This window comes from Falco naumanni, chromosome 13 (genome assembly GCF_017639655.2).
Source record: "Falco naumanni isolate bFalNau1 chromosome 13, bFalNau1.pat, whole genome shotgun sequence".
Lineage (NCBI taxonomy): Eukaryota > Metazoa > Chordata > Aves > Falconiformes > Falconidae > Falco > Falco naumanni.
Genome location: NC_054066.1, coordinates 27,939,086 through 27,957,160, shown reverse-complemented (window position 1 = coordinate 27,957,160; position 18,075 = coordinate 27,939,086). Strand labels below are relative to the sequence as shown.

Here is an 18,075-nt window from a genome sequence, read left to right as displayed (position 1 = left end):
CGCTCGGGCCCTGCCCGGGAGCCCCTGGGCCCGGCCCGACCCGCCGCCACGGCGCCCAGCCGCGCGCTGCCATGGCGACCGGGCGCGGCCGCGCGCGGCGCGATGACGTCCGTGCCCTGCGCTGCCGCGGCCGCCATGGCGGAGGAGGAGCGGGCGCTGCTGGGCCCCGCCGGCCGCCAGGGAGATGGCGGTGGCTCGGCGGCAACCCCCAGCGTCCTGCCCGCCGCCTGCGACCCGCGGCGCTTGGCGCACCGCCTGCTCGTCCTCTCGCTCATGTGCTTCCTGGGCTTCGGTGGGTGGCGGCGGGCGGGCGCGCTGGGCTGCCGGGGCGGCGGGCAGCGCGCTGAGGCGGCCCCTTCTCCTTGCAGGCAGCTACTTCTGCTACGACAACCCGGCGGCGCTGCAGACGCAGGTGCAGCGGGTGAGTGGCGGCCGGGCCGGGCTGGGTGGGCCGGGGGCGCTGCCTGCCGCCCCCCTGGCCCTGCCGCCCCGCGCGGTGCCAGGCCCTGGCAATGCCGCCGGCCTCCGGCGCGGTGAGGCGCCCGGTGCGCTGGCCGGTGCGGTGCGGTGCGTGGTTTTGAAGCCCAGCGCTTCGTCCAGCACCGGTAAGTTCTGTGCTGAGGCGAGGGCAGCCCGCCACGGGATGGACGAGCTGACTGGAAGGTCACCACAGGCAGCACCAGCTAGTGGGGAGGTAATTCCGACGGGGAGACGGGGAGAAGGCAGCTACCCACTCAGGAACCCCCCTGGCCCAAAGAGAAGTAGAGGCTGGGTGTCTGGACGGACTAACATAAGCGAGAGAATTGCTTAACACATAGGAAAGCACCAAATATTAAGGGGAGCACGTATCTCGTCACTGGCAAAGGCCGATGTCTTGCTGCACCATACAACTGGCTAGTTCCGGCGGGGGAGGTGGCGAGGTGGTGGTGGTGGTGACCACCTCGCTCCCTGCCTTGTGCAAACTCAAAGGAACAGAAATGCCTCCATTCTGTGTGCGAATCGGCCCCACACACAGGACAACGTGAGGAGTAATTACATTTTTTAATTCCCCCCTTCTTTGTGTAGGACATGAAGGTGAACACAGCTCAGTTCATGGCACTCTATGCTTGGTATTCCTGGCCCAACGTGGTGCTTTGCTTCTTCGGAGGTTTTCTGATAGACAGAGTTTTTGGAATACGGTAAGTGTGGCCTTAGTGTCACTCACATTCAGCAGATGGTAGATGTAAAGTACATGTGAATTACATGCTTTATAATATAAAATTTTTTCAAATTCTGATAGTCTTTTTCACTTTTTTCATTTCTCCACGTGATCTAGAAATTTCCACTGGTATAAGTGACCTTCCTTCCCTTATAACTTAAATAAAGTGGCTTCAAAAATGCCGGTCTGTACTACTATTTTTTTAAGGAAGCTGTCAAGTTGTAGCATTTATTACAGTGACCTTTTATTGCGTATCAGCCTCCCCTTCTTTCCTTGCTGTAGGCCTAATATAGTACTTTATAGGAAAAAAGATTCTAGCTATGCATTAAGTGATTTTATTTTTCTTACAGGTTGGGCACTATAATATTTAGTATCTTTGTTTGTGTTGGGCAGGTAAGTGCAAATGAGAGGATGAAGGATGATATCTGTCCAAAGCTGCTCTGCTGGGGCTGGGGAAAAAACCGGAGTGGCTTCTTGTGTGGTAGTGTGTATTTCAGGTGTTGAAGAGAACTGAAATGGGAGAACCCTGAATTTTACTGGGAACAGGTGAAGTAGCTGGGAGTGGAGGACCTTGAAAGATGAGTGAAATAAGAATGTGAAGGAACCAAATGTTACAGCAATTTGATGTGAAACTGTTGTGTAGGTGCATTTGCGTAGAGTGTGGTGGTAAAAGTGAAGTGTGACTTGAGCCTCAAGAGGTGTTTGCTGAGTGTGTTTTCAGGGTGGGCCAGGTTGGATATTGTGTAGCCAGCAGGATGATGAATAAGGCAGAGGGAGGCAAAAAGCTACCAGTAGGAAGTGGGTGGGAAGTATTTCTGCCCATCTGGGACGGGAAAAGCTTTTTTGTTTCTGCTCCCAAATGGCTCTGGTTTGTTCCATATTTCAAATGTAAAATCATCATTTTTCCTTAAATGTTTATTTGGCAGGTAATTTTTGCTTTGGGAGCAATACTTAATACTTTCTGGCTGATGGATGTGGGCAGATTCATATTTGGGTAAGTCTAGAAGAGTATAGTATGTGCTCCCTGAGGTAAGGACCATTTTCCTGTGTCCTAGAAAACCGCTACCATGTTTACACACACAACAAATTGTTGGATGTTGAGGCATGTTAAGATCTTCAGTCGCATTCCCAGTCTAACTTAAAGTTAGAAAAGAGCAATAGGACTTTGAAGGTCTTACTGAATTCAGAAGTTACGAAGCTACCCAAATAAAGATGTTCAGTAAGCTGATTAAAAACTGTGCTAGTCCTTCTTTTCTATTAATCCTTACTTTCCTTAGTAAAAAGAATGCTTAGCAACAACAAATACAACAGGGTTCCTACAGGGGCAAAAAAAGGAGTAAATGTCAGAGGAAATACCTGCAGGCTGTGAATGTGCCATAGCATAATAAAAATGTTAGAAAATCTGACCAGTGGTGTTGTGGGGTGGGCAGATGACTCCATTAAATTCTGATTCCGGGTAAGATGCTTGCTTTTGGTTTCATTTGGGCCAGGATCTATACCACGTGGTTCTTCAATGCAGAAGAGAAGTGAGAAGCTGCTGCCCAGTGATTTAATTTCTGTAAATGACCAAAGGCAAATATAATTGCTCCTAGACTACTTAATTTTTCACACTCTTAATTAAGACTCTGCAATTCTGTTTTTGAACTGTCTTTAAGACTTCTGTTGCCTTGTATGTTATCTTGCCATATGGCTTAGATCTACACAGGTAAATTTCTGCAGAAATACTGTCATCCTGGTATTGCCAGCAACTGATGGACTACTTCCTTGTTGCTTTGCCTTTGCAATTAACATGTTTTCTTTTTTTACTTACCTTTTTTTTTTTTAGAATAGGTGGAGAGTCCTTAGCAGTGGCACAGAACACCTATGCGGTCAGTTGGTTTAAAGGCAAGGAGTTAAATCTTGTGTTTGGATTACAGCTAAGCATGGCCAGAATTGTAAGTGTAAAACTGTATAGCTTTAATTTGTAGGCGCTAAGGTGTGGGGCTTGTCTTGGCAGCAGAAAACAGCATTTCTGATGCTCCCTAGGGAGTTCTAGTTAAAAATGGATGTAAAATTTTTAACATTAAATTTGTAGTAAGTAGACAAAGGGTACATAAGGAAGTGGGTTAATATGATTTCTTAGAACCTGTCAGGCTTCTAAAGAAACCTGGTGGTGTTACTAGGGTAGGTTACTGTGTGGGACAGTCACAGTGCTGCAGTTCATCAGACTAATTGATTCTTGACTTAACTGAGTGTAGCTTGTGGCTCAGGGACTAAGTGCAGGCTCTGATAAATGAGTTGGGATGACTGCTTTCAGAAGCTCCTATCCTTACCTGTTGTAAGATTTTTATTTTTTTTTTTTTGGTCTGTTTTGCTGGTTCTGATGGGAACTGTGTGACTGCACCTCAGCTGTGTCCTTTTGGTTTGGTGCAATCACTTCAACTGCTGCTAGAGGTGGTTTTATGCTAATATACCAGTCTGTGAATGAAGAATAGAGACATGCCTCTTCTGTTAGAGGTCCTTTTCAGCAGCTGTAGGTATTTAGCTCTGTAAAAGAGAGTTAGCTGCTCACAGCTGGGTTGGGGTTGATGGTTCAGGCTGTTGCTGGTTAGCAATTGCCTCATGTCATCTGAACTGCATTTAACTGTCTGTTGTTAGCCTTGGGATTGCAGCCATGGATCCCTTTTTAAGGGGCAGAAGTGGGTGAGGGGAAAAAAAAAGTGCTTCTTCCTGGTGCCTATCAGGTGGGAATCCTCTTAGCTCTAACACGTGGCATTAAATTCAGCTCTGTTTATGGGGCAATGCAGTGTATGATGTGGATTTCATGGCACTTATAATGTCTCTGTTGAAACACTGTTAAGAGTTGTAGAAAATTTTCAGTTTGTGATGGTATGTTATTGTTGCCAAACCAGCAGGGAATAATTTTATCGTGTTTGCTGGTGGTGGTTTATGTTTCCTCTGTAGCGTTTTACCTGTTTGCTTTAAACACTGTTCAATAAGCAGTCTGCCTAATGTTCCTTTTGAATTCGTATCATTGTGAAATACATAATTCTTCACATGAGTCTGTTCTACCTAGGGGAGCACAGTGAACATGAATATCATGGGATGGATATACTCAAGAGTTCAAGATCTTCTGGGGTATACTGGTCCCAGTACTCTTGGGTTAACTCTCATGATAGGTCAGTAACATTTTGAATTGATGTCACCTGCTATTTTAGGCTTCTGAATTTGAACAGTATGTGTACATGTTAATGATTTCTTGCTAACTTGAAAGTAGGGCAAGGGATTTGAGACTAGGAAGGGCAATTCAAATAGTATTTGTATCAATGGCTAATAGTCTTATGTGGAGCGTATGATTACTGTGTCTGATAAAATGCTGTGTGGTTTTTATGGTTGCCAGATTCAGATTTGTATCTCGTGGAGATGAAACATTAAACCTGCTTGGAGTAACGGAGAGAGTGCAAAAATTTTTTGAAGGGTATCATGTCAAAGCTTGTGTGGAGTTGTCTGATGTGTAAAAGTGTAACTGCAGCTACCTTTGGATCTGTGTTCCTTTCCTTCAAGGCCATGGGTATTAAGGCCCTGATATTGGTAACGAGGCCCAGGCTTTGTTCCTGTTGGTATGAGGTACAGATAAGGCGGTGCTGAGTGGGAGTGGAGGTAATCTTTTAAATAAACTAAACATAGCTACATGTTTGTACTCCAGTTCAAGGCAGATGTGTCTCATGTGGCAGGCTTCAAGAAGGTAGGTTTAGATTAGATACAAGGAAGAAATTCTGTGCTGTGGGGGTGGCAAGATACTGGCCCAGGCTGCCCAGAGCAGCTGTGGGTGCCCCGTCCCTGGCAGGGCTCAAGGCCAGGCTGGACGGGGCTCTGGGCAACCTGGGCTGGGGGGAGGTGGCCCTGCCCGGGGCAGGGGGCTGGAGCTAGGTGGGCTTTAAGGGCCCTGCCAACACAAACCGTTCTGTGATTCACACCTTATTCTTTCACTTGTACAGCTATTGAGCCTTATACATAAGACAAGCTGGTGTTAAACTTAGCTTTTATTAGACATGTAAAGGTACGCTATGTTAGTTGTGCTTAAAAGCCAGATTGCTACTTGAGTCAACAACTAAACATGTTACATTGCCTTCTTGCAGGTGGTGTAACGTGTCTCTTCTCACTGACCTGTGCGCTAATCCTTGCTTACCTGGACAAGAGAGCAGAGAAGCTCCTTTGTAAAGAGCAAGGGAAAACGGGTGAGTGGTGTGGGTGCTGTGTCTGAACCCACCTTGGGCTTCATTCTTTTAGTCTGGAACAGACCTTTCCAGTTACTGTGTGCAGGTTTGAATTGTAGGTAGTTCAGTGGTTGCTGCCTAACATCATCTTCACGGTTACAGCTTTAATCATCATTTCTAGTTCATATTTGTATCAGTAGGAAGTTTTACAGTTTTAAACACCAGTTTGCAGGCAGATGCACTGTCGTCTGCTTTATAAGTGCCCCGTGGTGGGAGCGTTGGAACTGGATGATCTTTAAGGTCCCTTCCAACCCAAAGCATTCTGTGTTTCATGTGGAGAGACTTCCAGTTCACACCACTGTGATCTGTGCCATTGCCACTGGTACTTTGTTTTGCTGGAGTTGGTCTTACTTCCTTTAATAGGTCTGGCGAAACGTGCAGCTAGTCTCCTTCAGTGTATGTGGTTTGAGTTTTCCTTGTGGGAGAATTTAGGCCAATTAAAAATTAACTAAATTTGACATCCAAGTAAGAGCATGTAACACGAGGCTTCAGACATGAATTTTGCTAGTTGATTAAACATTTCCTTGAAAAAGTGGTTTGTATTTAATTCTGCTGCAGGAGACTTTCAGAAGCTTTAGAGAACTTGTTCATCCTGCTTAATGTGGGAGAGACAATTTGTTCTTGACTTTGGCACTGTTGATTTAGCGCTTGTATGTTCTTAACTGACTCTCACTGTGTAAACTTTCAACAAGAGAGCAGAAAGTGGTGGGAATATATGCTTTAGTAGTGACTTGTCATCACCTTAATGTTTATTCAGTGGGGATGAATATCAGATATGCTTATGCTGACTGAAACAATATTGTCTCTTGCCCCACTCCAGGTGAAGTGATTAAACTAACAGATGTGAAGGACTTCTCTTTGTCCTTGTGGCTTATATTTGTAATCTGTGTCTGTTACTATGCAGCAGTTTTTCCTTTCATTGGACTTGGAAAGTAAGTGTCTCTTGCTTCTGTAGCTATTCCCCCTGAATCTGGCTAGTGTTTTAACTGGTAACTTAAACGGGAGAGGCATGGCTGGTGCTTAAGAATCCCAGATGGCTACAGAACCACTGGTCTTCCAGCAAGTCTGTGCTGTGGTTTGTCAGTTCTTCTGTGGCATTGTTTGCTATTCTTGCGATACAAATAATCACAACTCTTATGGTTTCCTTATCTGCTGAGCTTTGTAGGGAATACTGCTGCTTTATGGCTGAGTTGTCAGAACTCAAAAGCATAATGCATGTTCCGTTTCCTGATTAAAACTTGATACAGTTTTAAGGCATGGCATGAGTTTTGGTGTGGAAAGCTGTGGGCAGCTGTCATGTAAAATTCCTTCCACACTCATGAGCTATTGACTTGAGTACGAGGTGGGGTTTAAATGTAGTTACAACTTTGGACTGAAGTTCTCTTTGCTGTGCTGGCTTCGGTATATATACGTCAAGTTGAAACTTGAAGCATTCATATGTAGGTTTCCCTTTTGCACTGTATGACTTGATCTAATACCTCAAATGGATTTTGAATATGCTTACAATTAGAAACGTATCCCTTTAGCTCAGTGAATGCTTTATGCTGAGTGAGGTGGAAAAATCAGAGATGATTTGGAGACGCCTTACAGTTCAGCAGTGTAGATGGCTATTCTTTGCTTGTGGATTCTCACTTTGCTCTCTTACAGTGTGCTCATTGCTAGTGTCCCGTTATTGGGTTACATATTGGTTATGCACTTTGGATAGTCCTTAGACAAAAATTTGTGGGGTCTGCTAATAAGCTCCTAAAAGGCATTATAAATGAGGATCTGTGATGGATGTTTATGTCAAAGCTATATAGCTATATTTAAAGCTTTCCTGTCAACTAGACTCTTGTGTCTTTACTTTGTCTAGCTTAATTTTTCTTTTATGTCTTACAAGTGCGCATTTTTCTAAATCTAGTTTTTCTTTTTATTTAGGGTTTTCTTTATTGAGAAATTCAAATTCTCATCCCAAGAAGCAAGTGCAATTAACAGGTATATTGTGGTTGATTTAACAAGTAAATGTGCTGCTGTCATGTTCCAGAGGTGTATGTATCTTTGGGCTCTGACCACATGGGGGGAGGTTTGGGATCTACTGTTGCAGCCGGTGACTTGCATTTAAGTAGGTAGATAGATTTTTGCATGGCACAGGGAATAATTGGAAGGTATGGGTATTTTTTTTTTTTTTTAGAATAAAAATGTCTTAGATGCTCACATTGAGGAATCTGAAAGAAAAGACTCTATCTGAAGGGTATTATTTTGGTATTCGGTGATTCTCTTCAGAGTGATAGAAGCAGGTTAATAGCAACACTAAACAGACTCAGTTTTCCTAGTCTGAAGATGAATTTGTGATGTGGCAAAAACCCAAACAATTAAAACCCCAACAAGAAAATGCTTGCTAGTATATGATTTCTGAGCTCTGACTATGTCACTGTTCCCTGGGATGTTGAGTATTTTCATGTCCTCAGACCTTTTGGGAACTTTGAGTTCTGGAGTCTGTTATTCAGGGTGGGGGAGTGGTGTGTGTTTGTGTGTGTTTTTTCTTACAGCCTCACAGGTAACAAGGGAATATGGTTTTGTTTGGTGTGTTTCTTGTTTTGTTTTTTTTTTTTTAATCTGCAGACACTTGTATTGTGTAATACCTAAAATTATCCATGGCTAGATTGTGTTCAGTTCTCTTTATTTTTATTGTTTTGTAGTATTGTGTATATCATATCAGCACCCATGTCCCCAGTCTTTGGACTCCTGGTGGATAAACTTGGAAAGAATATCATCTGGGTTCTATGTGCTGTAGTGACTACGCTTGCCTCTCATATTATGTTGGCTTTTACCTTCTGGAACCCCTGGATAGCAATGGTAACCAGTTCTCTGAGACTTATAGCTAAATATGATAAAATAAGAAATGGAGTTGATGCTGAACTATTCTGCGTAAGTTGCCACTGTCTTCTGACTATTCAGGTAGTCCTCAAAACCTATTTTGATATCCCTGACTTTAAGAAGGATATACTATGTGAAACAGTTTAAAACTGAAGTGGTGAAAAAGCAAAGAATGCTTAAGACAGGCAAAACTAACATGAACTAACTCAGGAAGAGTTACGAAGTCATAAAAACTAACATGAAGGCCACATTTCAGGTTTTGGTATTTTGTGGAGGGAGGCAGTAGTTCTGCTTATGTGTTTTGAGGTGGAAAAGTCTGGCTGCTGCTGTCTGTAGCAGTAATTCTATAGTTTAGTGCAAAAGGGTGTTCAGCTTCTTGGGAAGGTTGGGGTTAGACCGAAGGGCTGTATGGAGTGGCAGTTACTAGTCCCTTCAGAGAATGCTCAGTTTGTCACAGCGTCTGTGGTTCAGTGGTGCTGTGTTGCAGAGATCTGCTGTCGTGCTTCATGGACACCCCTTACACTAGCTGTTACTAGATTACTGTGCTTGCTTCTTTCCTAAAACTTGTTCTTTTGGTGTAGTGCTGAAGCTTATTACTTAAACTGTCTCTAACGTGCTGTATTGGATAGTGGTAAACCTCAGTAAAAGTCTTCATTACTGATTTCCTGGGGCAGATTCCCTGAGAAATTGCTTTTGAGTTAAGGTTTGTAAACCTTAATTTTTTTTTCATAGAATTTTTCCTAAATTGTTGGGTTTGGAAGGGCCCTTAAAGCCCACCTAGCTCCAGCCCCCTGCCCCGGGCAGGGCCACCTCCCCCCAGCCCAGGTTGCCCAGAGCCCCGTCCAGCCTGGCCCTGAGCCCTGCCAGGGACGGGGCACCCACAGCTGCTCTGGGCAGCCTGGGCCAGTACCTCACCCTCACAGGAAATAATTTCTTCCTAATATCTACTCTAAATTAAATACGATGATCTCCAGTGTATTGTGGTTTAAAAATAGGGTTCTTTTTTTCAGATATTTTTCTAGTGAGTTGCAGCATTGATCTTTCCCTCTGGGTTATCCTAGTGAGGCTTTTAATTAGGTAGGGTTTAGTTTGTGGGTCGCTCCTGGAAAAAAAGTTTGCTCTCCTAAATGTGAATATTTATTTTGGACGCTATTGCAAAAAGTGCTGCTTTAGCTCTTTTTTCCTCTTTTGGGAGAAGGGGAAAAGCAGTATCTAAATTTACTAGAACTTTACAGCAAAAGAGCATCTCATCTAACATCTGTTTGCTTGTTCTTATTTTACTAGTGTTTGCTAGGATTGGCCTACTCATTGCTTGCCTGTGCCCTGTGGCCCATGGTGGCCTTTGTGGTTCCAGAACACCAGCTGGGAACTGCTTATGGCTTGTAAGTACTTAAATCTGTCTGTGCTGCTGTACAGTGACCGTGTCCTGATGCTATTGAGCCACTGAATATCAAGCGGTTCTGCCATGTTAATGGTTACTGGTTCCTCCAAGTTCAGCCGAGCAGGAAGTCTCGTCTAGTTTTGGGATGTCTGTGTGTGGTAGATGCACGGAAACTTCTGCAAAAATGTGGAGTCATGACTCTGTCGTATGCTGTAACAAATGGGGAGAAGTTAATAATCTCATTGTTTGTTCAGTGGCAGTAATGATATTTTCTTTAAAAATAAATTTCTGCACAGTGGTAATCCTTTGTTAATGTGTTAGTATGCAGTCTATCCAGAATCTCGGTCTGGCAATTATTGCTATAGCTGCTGGGATGATTTTGGACACAAGAGGTTACTTGTTTCTTGAAGTCTTCTTCAGTGCTTGTGTTTGCTGTAAGTATTAAAAACATGGAAAATGGATTCTGTACATTCAGGAAGCTTTCTTAGGCTTATTTCTTGCTCTTCCCTGTAAAACAGTGATAACTCCTTTCTTACAGTTAGAGGTTTCAACTGGGCAATGTTGAAAGTAGCTCAGACCTAGTGAAGAGTTTTGTGGTTTTCTTGAAGTGATTTTGTGTAAGTAGTTTCAGTGTTTTGAACAAAATGAAGAGTGAGTACAAGGGTAGGTGAATGATACTCTTAAAGGTTATGTTTATGAGGGCTGTTAATAGAGCTAAAACTAAAATAACCTTTTCTGAGTTACTGTGCTACTTATGAGCATAGTGGAATTTTCAAAAGCAATTACAATTATCATGAATTGGTTACAATTATCATGAAAAATCTCGGTTGTTCCTTGGTTGTATGTTAAAGCTGTTCCTCTGTCCTTGTAAATTTATTGTCAGCTAAAATGGCTTTTTTTTTTTTTAGTGTCACTAATAGCTGTAGTCATGCTGTATTTTGTGAATCACCTCACAGGTAAGTGTTTTCAGCTTCTCTTGATACTTGTTTTTATCATAATTCTTGAAGTTATCAAGCTGAACTGCCTACAGGTGGTATCGTATGGTCCTGTGTCAGGTGCTATAGCTCATGGCTTTGGTACCAGGAGCATCTCTTGATGAGGCCAGTCCTTGTAGCATCGTCTTCCTAGGTGCTGTAGTGTGTAATTCCCTGAACCTTGCTGTGATGTTAAGTCTCATCAGCAGGGCAGCGGTACCTATCCCCCCGACTTGAACAAATATGTAGGATATTCTGCAGCTCTTTCTAAACTGTGTATCAAACTTGGCTGTATATGTATCTGCAAATACAAAAAAGTTAATTCTGTAGACTTTCCTTCAGATAGCAGTGTTCCTTCTCAGCTGTTCTTTTTGAAGCAGTGAACTAGTGAAAGATCTGGAAGGGATATTAATTTGTTTCTTTCAAAGTTGCTTCTGCTTTCTTTAGTTTTATGGCGTATTGCGAGTTGTAGAGAAACTTCATTGCTACTCAACAGAAAACTGGGTCAAGCATGAGAGCTTAGTTTGTGTCCTGACTGCTTGTTCAGATGATTATGAACATGCTGCTCTTTACCTTAGTTTTTACTTTTGTAAAATTACTCTGCTGACTACTTTTGTCAAGTGCTCTGAGAACTTCTGTATTGAGGTATGGTATCAAAGATATGATACAAAAAGACCAGTTTTAAAAGCTTCAAAATATATTATTATTTCTGTTGCAGGTGGTGATCTCAACTGGTCTGCAAAGAAACGTGAAAAACTGCAGAAAGCAGCTGAAACTGAGTAAGTATAAAGCAGGGGTCCTTCAAACTACAGCCCCCCAGGGTCCTCAATCCAGCCCCCAGTATTTACAGACCCCCCCACCCCCCCCGCTGGGGGTTGGGGGGGGAAACCAAGCAGCCGCAGATGACTGCCTGCCACTTCATCTGCATGCTGGCCCCCTGGTTAAAACGTTTGAGGACCCCTGGCATAAAGAATAATAAAGAACAATGTTGCTATGAAATGTTTAACCTGAAGATTACTGTCTGAAGTCGATTTCTTTTGTAGGTGTGTATATATATAAAATACCATTTGTATTAAATGCTATTTTCCGTCTTACCAGTTAGTAGTAGGATTTCATATTCCTGTCTCCTGTGAATGAATAATTAGAGGAAGTGGCAGCTAACAAGGTGCCCTTCCCTGGCACTCTTCCTTGCTATTTTTCTTTCAGTGGCCTTCAAACTAAGTGGAGCTGATGTGTGTTTAAAAAAAATATGTTGTATTGCTTTTTTAATAATGTGCTTCATTTATATGGTGCATCCCTGACCCAGTCAGCAGCAAACACTACCTGGGTTTAAATGTCGGGTAATGCATGGACCATTTTTTTTTTTTTAAGTGTCCTTAAAAGCTTAATCTCTCTTCAGAAGAAACTACACTCCAGTCACTTCCCCTTCAGTTTCAGCTTGCTGTGCTTGCTATTTTATTTAGAAATCTTAATTCTGCTTATCTCAGAAAACTGTGGCTTGAGTCTAAATTGCAGCACTAATGTGAAACTCAGTTTGTGGTCTAATCTCTCATAAATGTTACTGAGTACAGTGAAAAGTTTCCATTTTTAGAAAGAAAATGAGGCAGGGGTATTTTATTAAAGTGGAATCCACTTCCTTTAAAAGGAAATGGAGTGCTTGAGGTAGGCTTAGGGCAGAAGTTGTCACAAGCAAATTTTGAGAGCTTATCCAATTAAGCAAGTTTTATTCTGGGGGGACTTATATGTCCTCCTTTCCTTTCTACAGAAAATAAGGACAGTGATGCTTTTCAGAACAGTAACTTAAAAAATTCACTTCCTTGGTCTTGACAAGAAAATTGGTGACATGTTAAGGGTCCATTGCTGTGCTGGAATCGGGTACTATTGTTTAAGATCGTTGCTTGATCAAACATGAAGGTACTAGTCATCTGCTGTTGGGATATCCTGTGAGTTCTAGGGCACTGGATTTATCCCCTCTGCACAGTAGAAAGTTTACTGCTTTTTTGTTTGTTGCCTGAGAACACTAAATGAGGGGTAAGGCTCGCAGTGGATGCGCAGTGCTGTACAAGGGGTTCAAACACTGGGTTAGTCTTAGAACTTCCAAAATAATTGCCTTGTATTGGGGGAGGAGGAGAGAAAAAACATTGTATGGCAAAGTCCATTAAGAGATGTCACCTTAAAGGCAAGACAAAAGACCATTCCACTCCAGCTTCTCTGTTACCTACTTAACTGTCTAGAAAATTTGCTTTTTTTGTGGTAATGTAAGGTCTGCCCATCAGACTGAGCCTGTGCAGCTTAGTTTATCCTGATGATCTTGCTGAAGGTGCTTCATCTAGTAGTGTCTCAGTACCCAAAAATTGTGTTATCTTTTCCTAGTTCTGACTAGTGCTGGGAGGATTAAAAATGTGTGCATTGGAGAATGTAATGTCAATGGCATGAAACCTTGGTTAATTTATTTTTATTTTTTTTAAATATATTTAAAGGAAATGTTTAATTTGGCTTATGGGTAGAACAAGCCTAAGAAATCTGAGGTTCTGCTCCTCCAATCTGAACTTGTTTTGCTGAGATTGTGATTGAGAACTGTAGAATTCAAGCTGCTTATATATGAACAACACAGAACTTATCTTTTGAAATGTTCTCTGTTCTGACTGAATTCAGCTCAGTGAGTCTCTTAAGATCTTGAAGTTTGTTTGCCTGTAATGTTGTTGGAATTCTTTACTTTTTAATAGGTAACTGCATTTCACCTGCAGATATGTCTCACAGCTTATATAGAAGTTTGTTCCAGATAAATACTTTGCTAACAAGGCATCTCTTATAAATGGACTTTATTGACTTATCTGAAACCGGACTGTGTAACTGTCCATATGATGGTATTTTAATTAGTCTCAAACCCCCAAAACACCTGTCAACAAGGTCTAGCCAGGTGACTTGTGGGATTTAACATCCCATGTTTAACATGGTCTTGTTTCTTGTCCTAATTTGTGGGCTTTTTACACATCAATCTTGAGGAAAGCTCAAGGAAATGAAAACCTCACCAGACCTGCTAGCTAGCTTAGTTGTGATGGGTATCGTCCTCAAGCCAAAAGGTCACAGCCAGTTTTTAACACAAATGCAACAACCCCCCCCAAAACCTTGTACCCAGAAGCAAAGGAATTCTCTGTCCAAATAGAGCTGCTTTTCAGTCCTCCTGGCCCACGTGGGATGTGTGTAACGCTTCCAGTATTTACTGTGAAAGATGGCTTTGTATTAGTGTATGCTGGGGGATATAGTGCCTTAGAACAGTATTTTCAGTAATTTTTATTACAATGTTTTTTTCAGAAAAGAAATTTGAATAGCAAATATCATCCAGAAGTGGGGAGCATTTGATCAGCATCATGTCAACTCCAAGAATTATAATGTTGTTTAGTTTGGTCACTCTGCACAGTAGCTCTTTGGAAAAGAAACTAACATGCTGGAGTTTTAACAGTAAATGGCTGAATTTCCTGTTTTGTAACCACTTTTAACTAATGCCAAATCATCTCCGAATTCGAACGGAATGGGTTTATAGCATTTTGCATTGTGTTTAAGCTATGCTGTGTGAGAGGGTACTCTGCAACCCAAGATAAATGTGTTCATCTTAGGAGACACTTTATACTAGTCTTTATCTCATGTGCAGCACTACCATCTTGGTGAGGGTGGAGATTTCTTAACATAATGGCACTTTGCCTTACGGAGCTTAGGAACGGGTCACTGTTAATGCCTCTGGTACTGTCTTAATCCAAACCACTGTCTTAAAAACAGCTTTGTTTGCTTCTGTTTCTCTGTAAGCCTCACATGGAAAAGGAGCGACAGTGCTCTGGTCAATTACTGACTCTTTTGTAGGAGATTGCTATTAATTCTGAAGACTGCTGAGCAGTCTTTTATTTGCATTTTTGGGAATTGATTCTCTTTGTATTGTGATCTTTATTTTAAGGAGCAAAAGCTTGTTTAATAAAGAGATAGTAAATATTGTTACAAAAGCTCACTGAGCCTGTTGTAATCTGTGAAAACCAAAAAGTTTATCTTTCTACTGAAGTCTTGCAATCTAAATAAAAGGAAACTGCAGAAAACTGCCTCTCTCTTTCTTTACACTGAACTAGAGTATTCCATACACCTCTAAGTCTTTCTGAATCTGATACCAAGTGTTCATCTATAAAGATTAAAAACATTTTCTAGTTATTAAAAACAAAACTGCATACACGAGAGAGAAGGTTGCTTGGGTTTGCATGCCTCAGTGCAAATATCTTAAACCAATTTTCTTTTCCAGAGCAGAAGAACAAGAGAGGCTCAGACGTCAAAATGAAGATGACTTGGCTAAATTACGGCCAAAAGCTGATGACTTTAGTTTAAGGAATAAATACCTCTCCAAACTAGGCGCTCAGGTATTAGTAACTAAGTAGGAGGTTTAATAACTAAGAATAGAACAATGAGCTGTTTATTTTAAGAACTTGGCTTATTGTCTTGAATAGCCAGCAAATCAACCTCTGATTGAAATGCTGAATGTATGCTTGTTCTCAGAAATGAAGTCTTACCAATAGTAATTAGAAATCAAATGAAGAGAAAGAATCAATGGCTGGCGAACCAAGTAAGTTGAGGAGCAGGCTTATTGTGATGCATGATTTTTTTTAATTTTATTTTTTTGCAGCTACCAGATAATTACTCTTCCTGTTTATCGACAATGACACACAGAAGCATGTTGAAATAGCATCTTGCCCCACTTGCAAAAGCAGAAATACGCTGAAGTTCCTGCTACACAAAGCTCTGTTTCCAGTACTGACAACTACCACAGCAAAACAAAAGCAGAATGATGCACCATACTTTTCTGTACGTGTAGATCCTATTTTTAAAATACTTGCCTTAAGCTCCTCCTCTGCACTCTGGGTAAATAGCACAGATCCTGATGAAGAATCATCTGGCCGTTTATTTGAACCCATGAGCTATGTACTACACCCTCCTAAAATGCTCAACGAGTAGCTCAAGTCTTGATCTCTTCTCACTGCACAATGTTGGCTGAAATGGGAGAACTTTGTTTCACTAATCAAATTGCTGTGAAAGGAACCTGGATGTAGGAGTGGGTTATTTAGCCTCCCAGGCCGGACAACTTTGTTACCATATTGGAAATGCTCTGTTTCGTTTTTCTTAAGAGAAAAATGTGAGGAAGGACTGTCAAGTATTTCAGAGAAAACTCTACAATTTCAGTATTACAGTTCAAAAAGTGCTAGCTCTGGAATTTAATAGTAAATACTAGATCACAGGCTTAGCGATAACCTCATGTAAGTCCTGATTAATGTGAAAATTCCTGTATTCTTAAGAGGTTGTGACTAAAAAATACAAAGATGGTTAAATGCGAGAACTGAGTTTTGGCTTTCAGTGGGGAAAGTGTTCAGTGTCATAATGAAACCTGATGTAATTTCAGTGGAAGGATTGTTGCTGAATAGCTGGTTCCTAATAACTCCTGCAAAGTGCATTTTTTCTTTATTTTTGTTACTCATAAAGGCTTATTTATGTAGTTGGACAAACTATTCCTAAACTAAGCTAACCTTACTTTAAGAGGTAAGAGCAGCTGGCTTTCTTGAGCACAAGGTACGCTAAGTGAAGAGCTGCCATGGAGGCAGGGGGTGACGTGCAGAGGGGCAGTGAGCTTTCCTTGGCTGGCTTCAGGGAGCCCCTGTGTGCTGCAGCGTGCTGAAGAGCCTTGGACTAGTTGCTTGACTGCAGACAAGGTAGTTTGTTGTAATAAAAATGTTACACACCTGTAATACTTTGTTTGCCTACAGTAATTTAAGCAGACCTTCTGGAACTTGTGGTCTTAAGGTTTTTTTTTAAATGATACTCTTCAGTGGAGATTGCTTTCACATTCCTGAAGGACTAGGCCAGGACTGTTTTGGTTAATAGTTCTGTATTCTGAAGAGCTATCCAGGAAGTGAGGTAGCAGGTTGTGAACTGTGCCGAGTTACTGCCCAAGGGGAGCACGCTGACCCGTGATGATTTTATGGGTGCTTTCTGTGCTCCCTTTGGGAAGCACGCTGTTGGCTCTGAGGCTGGGTGATGCAAGCTGGTTTGTGTTTCCATGTAGACTTGTGAATTCTGAGTCTTTTTTAATAAAAGCTTTAAATGGATATTGGCACCTGTATTTTTCTTTCCTGACTGTTTAGTGATGCATTGTTGCCCTTGGTGGTTATTGAGACTTACACACACTTTTTTTTTTAAACAGGCATGACTTCTGCTTTCCCCTGAGAAATATGTAGAGGTTTTGGAGAAGTTTATCTTTGAGGGTCTGAAGGCGAAGTTCCCCTTAGTTCCCCCCCACTGATGAGTTGATGCATTTTTCTTTCCTGGGGAGGAAAGGAGTTGGATTCTTGTTCTTCTCTTGCTCTTCATTCCCTCAGCTACCTGCTTCTCCAGTTCTGACATGCTGTGGTTGTAGGTAACTCATCTGCCGTTGCCTGTTGGTTGGCATTTCGTGTGTGATGTGACAGACCGTAACTGTGAACTTAATGCCTTGCTGAAATTTTATTTTCAGTTCTTAAATTCTCTGTACCCTTGAGCATCTTGCTAAAGTCCTGTGGTGGACTTCTGCAAATGGTGTAACTTCCCGTGTCAGCTCAACTCCAAATGCTCTTGCCTTTGCTTTCTGAGGGATTTCAGCCCGCTGATTTCCTTTTACCTTGCTTTTTCAGTGGTGGCTGTGGAGCATGAGAGCCATCCGGCTTTTATTCCCTTATCCCCTATTCCTCTAATAAATTTCTGGTAGGGTGGAGCCTTCCCCTCTCTATTGCCAGCCCTTCTGCTTCCAGCCCAGCACCAGAGTTGTGATGCTGTGTGTGTGCTTCAGCCTTTCAATGCATACTTCATAGTTTCAGGTTGATTCTCAAGAGGAAAAGGGATTTTTGAATTCTGGAATACAGTTTCTTCTTGGTAGAGAAAATCTGGTTGTGATCATTGTGGGAGGGATAAGGCAGCAGCTACAGCCGGGAGCAGGCTGCCTGCCTTGGCTAGGGGGGGACCGGTCGGGCACGTGCTGAGTCCTATTTGCAATGAATTTTGAATGGCTTGAGCTGAAAGCTGCTTACCTTTTTAAGATGGCCTTTGTTCCCTGCAAAGTTTCCCTTAATGGCTTCTATCCCCACCAGCCTGAGAAATTGTTGGTATGGTATGACTTTCGTGACTTTTTTTTTTTTTTCCCCTCAGTACAGAGTTTACGGGTTGGGCTCTGCTATTGGATTGTGATGGTCTGAGTAAATTCTGCTGGTGGATGTGTACACTTGTTTGGAGATGTTTATAGAGGAGTTAATAAATTTAACAAAATACTGTGCTGAACTACTGTTTACTACTATATTTATCTGGGCAAGTTTCCGAGGGGTGTGTAACTTATGAAGAATATGAATGATGTTA

At 42.1% G+C, this 18,075-nt stretch overlaps 1 protein-coding gene across 8 annotated transcripts in view; it reads left to right on the top strand.

Moving 5' to 3' along the window:
- Positions 1-115: 115 nt before the first annotated feature.
- Positions 116-18,075, top strand: part of MFSD1 (major facilitator superfamily domain containing 1) — a 49,156-nt gene continuing 31,196 nt past the window's right edge. For 3 of the 8 annotated variants that reach the window (XR_005830778.1, XR_005830777.1, XR_005830776.1), the window contains exons 1-17: positions 116-292; positions 369-421; positions 1,066-1,178; positions 1,549-1,591; positions 2,125-2,192; positions 3,024-3,132; positions 4,254-4,356; positions 5,317-5,415; positions 6,275-6,386; positions 7,372-7,428; positions 8,133-8,289; positions 9,595-9,692; positions 10,013-10,125; positions 10,600-10,647; positions 11,384-11,444; positions 14,948-15,068; positions 15,326-15,504. Coding sequence is in view for 4 of the 8 variants with exons in the window: in XM_040613852.1 (XP_040469786.1) it covers positions 136-292; positions 369-421; positions 1,066-1,178; positions 1,549-1,591; positions 2,125-2,192; positions 3,024-3,132; positions 4,254-4,356; positions 5,317-5,415; positions 6,275-6,386; positions 7,372-7,428; positions 8,133-8,289; positions 9,595-9,692; positions 10,013-10,125; positions 10,600-10,647; positions 11,384-11,444; positions 14,948-15,068; positions 15,326-15,385 (1,572 nt within the window). In the remaining 4 variants the exon portion in view is untranslated. Of the gene's footprint in view, positions 293-368; positions 422-1,065; positions 1,179-1,548; positions 1,592-2,124; positions 2,193-3,023; positions 3,133-4,253; positions 4,357-5,316; positions 5,416-6,274; positions 6,387-7,371; positions 7,429-8,132; positions 8,290-9,594; positions 9,693-10,012; positions 10,126-10,599; positions 10,648-11,383; positions 11,449-13,980; positions 14,751-14,947; positions 15,069-15,325; positions 16,800-16,894; positions 17,999-18,075 lie in introns of those variants that run through there. The other 5 variants (XR_005830779.1, XM_040613853.1, XM_040613852.1 and 2 more) reach the window with 5 other exon arrangements.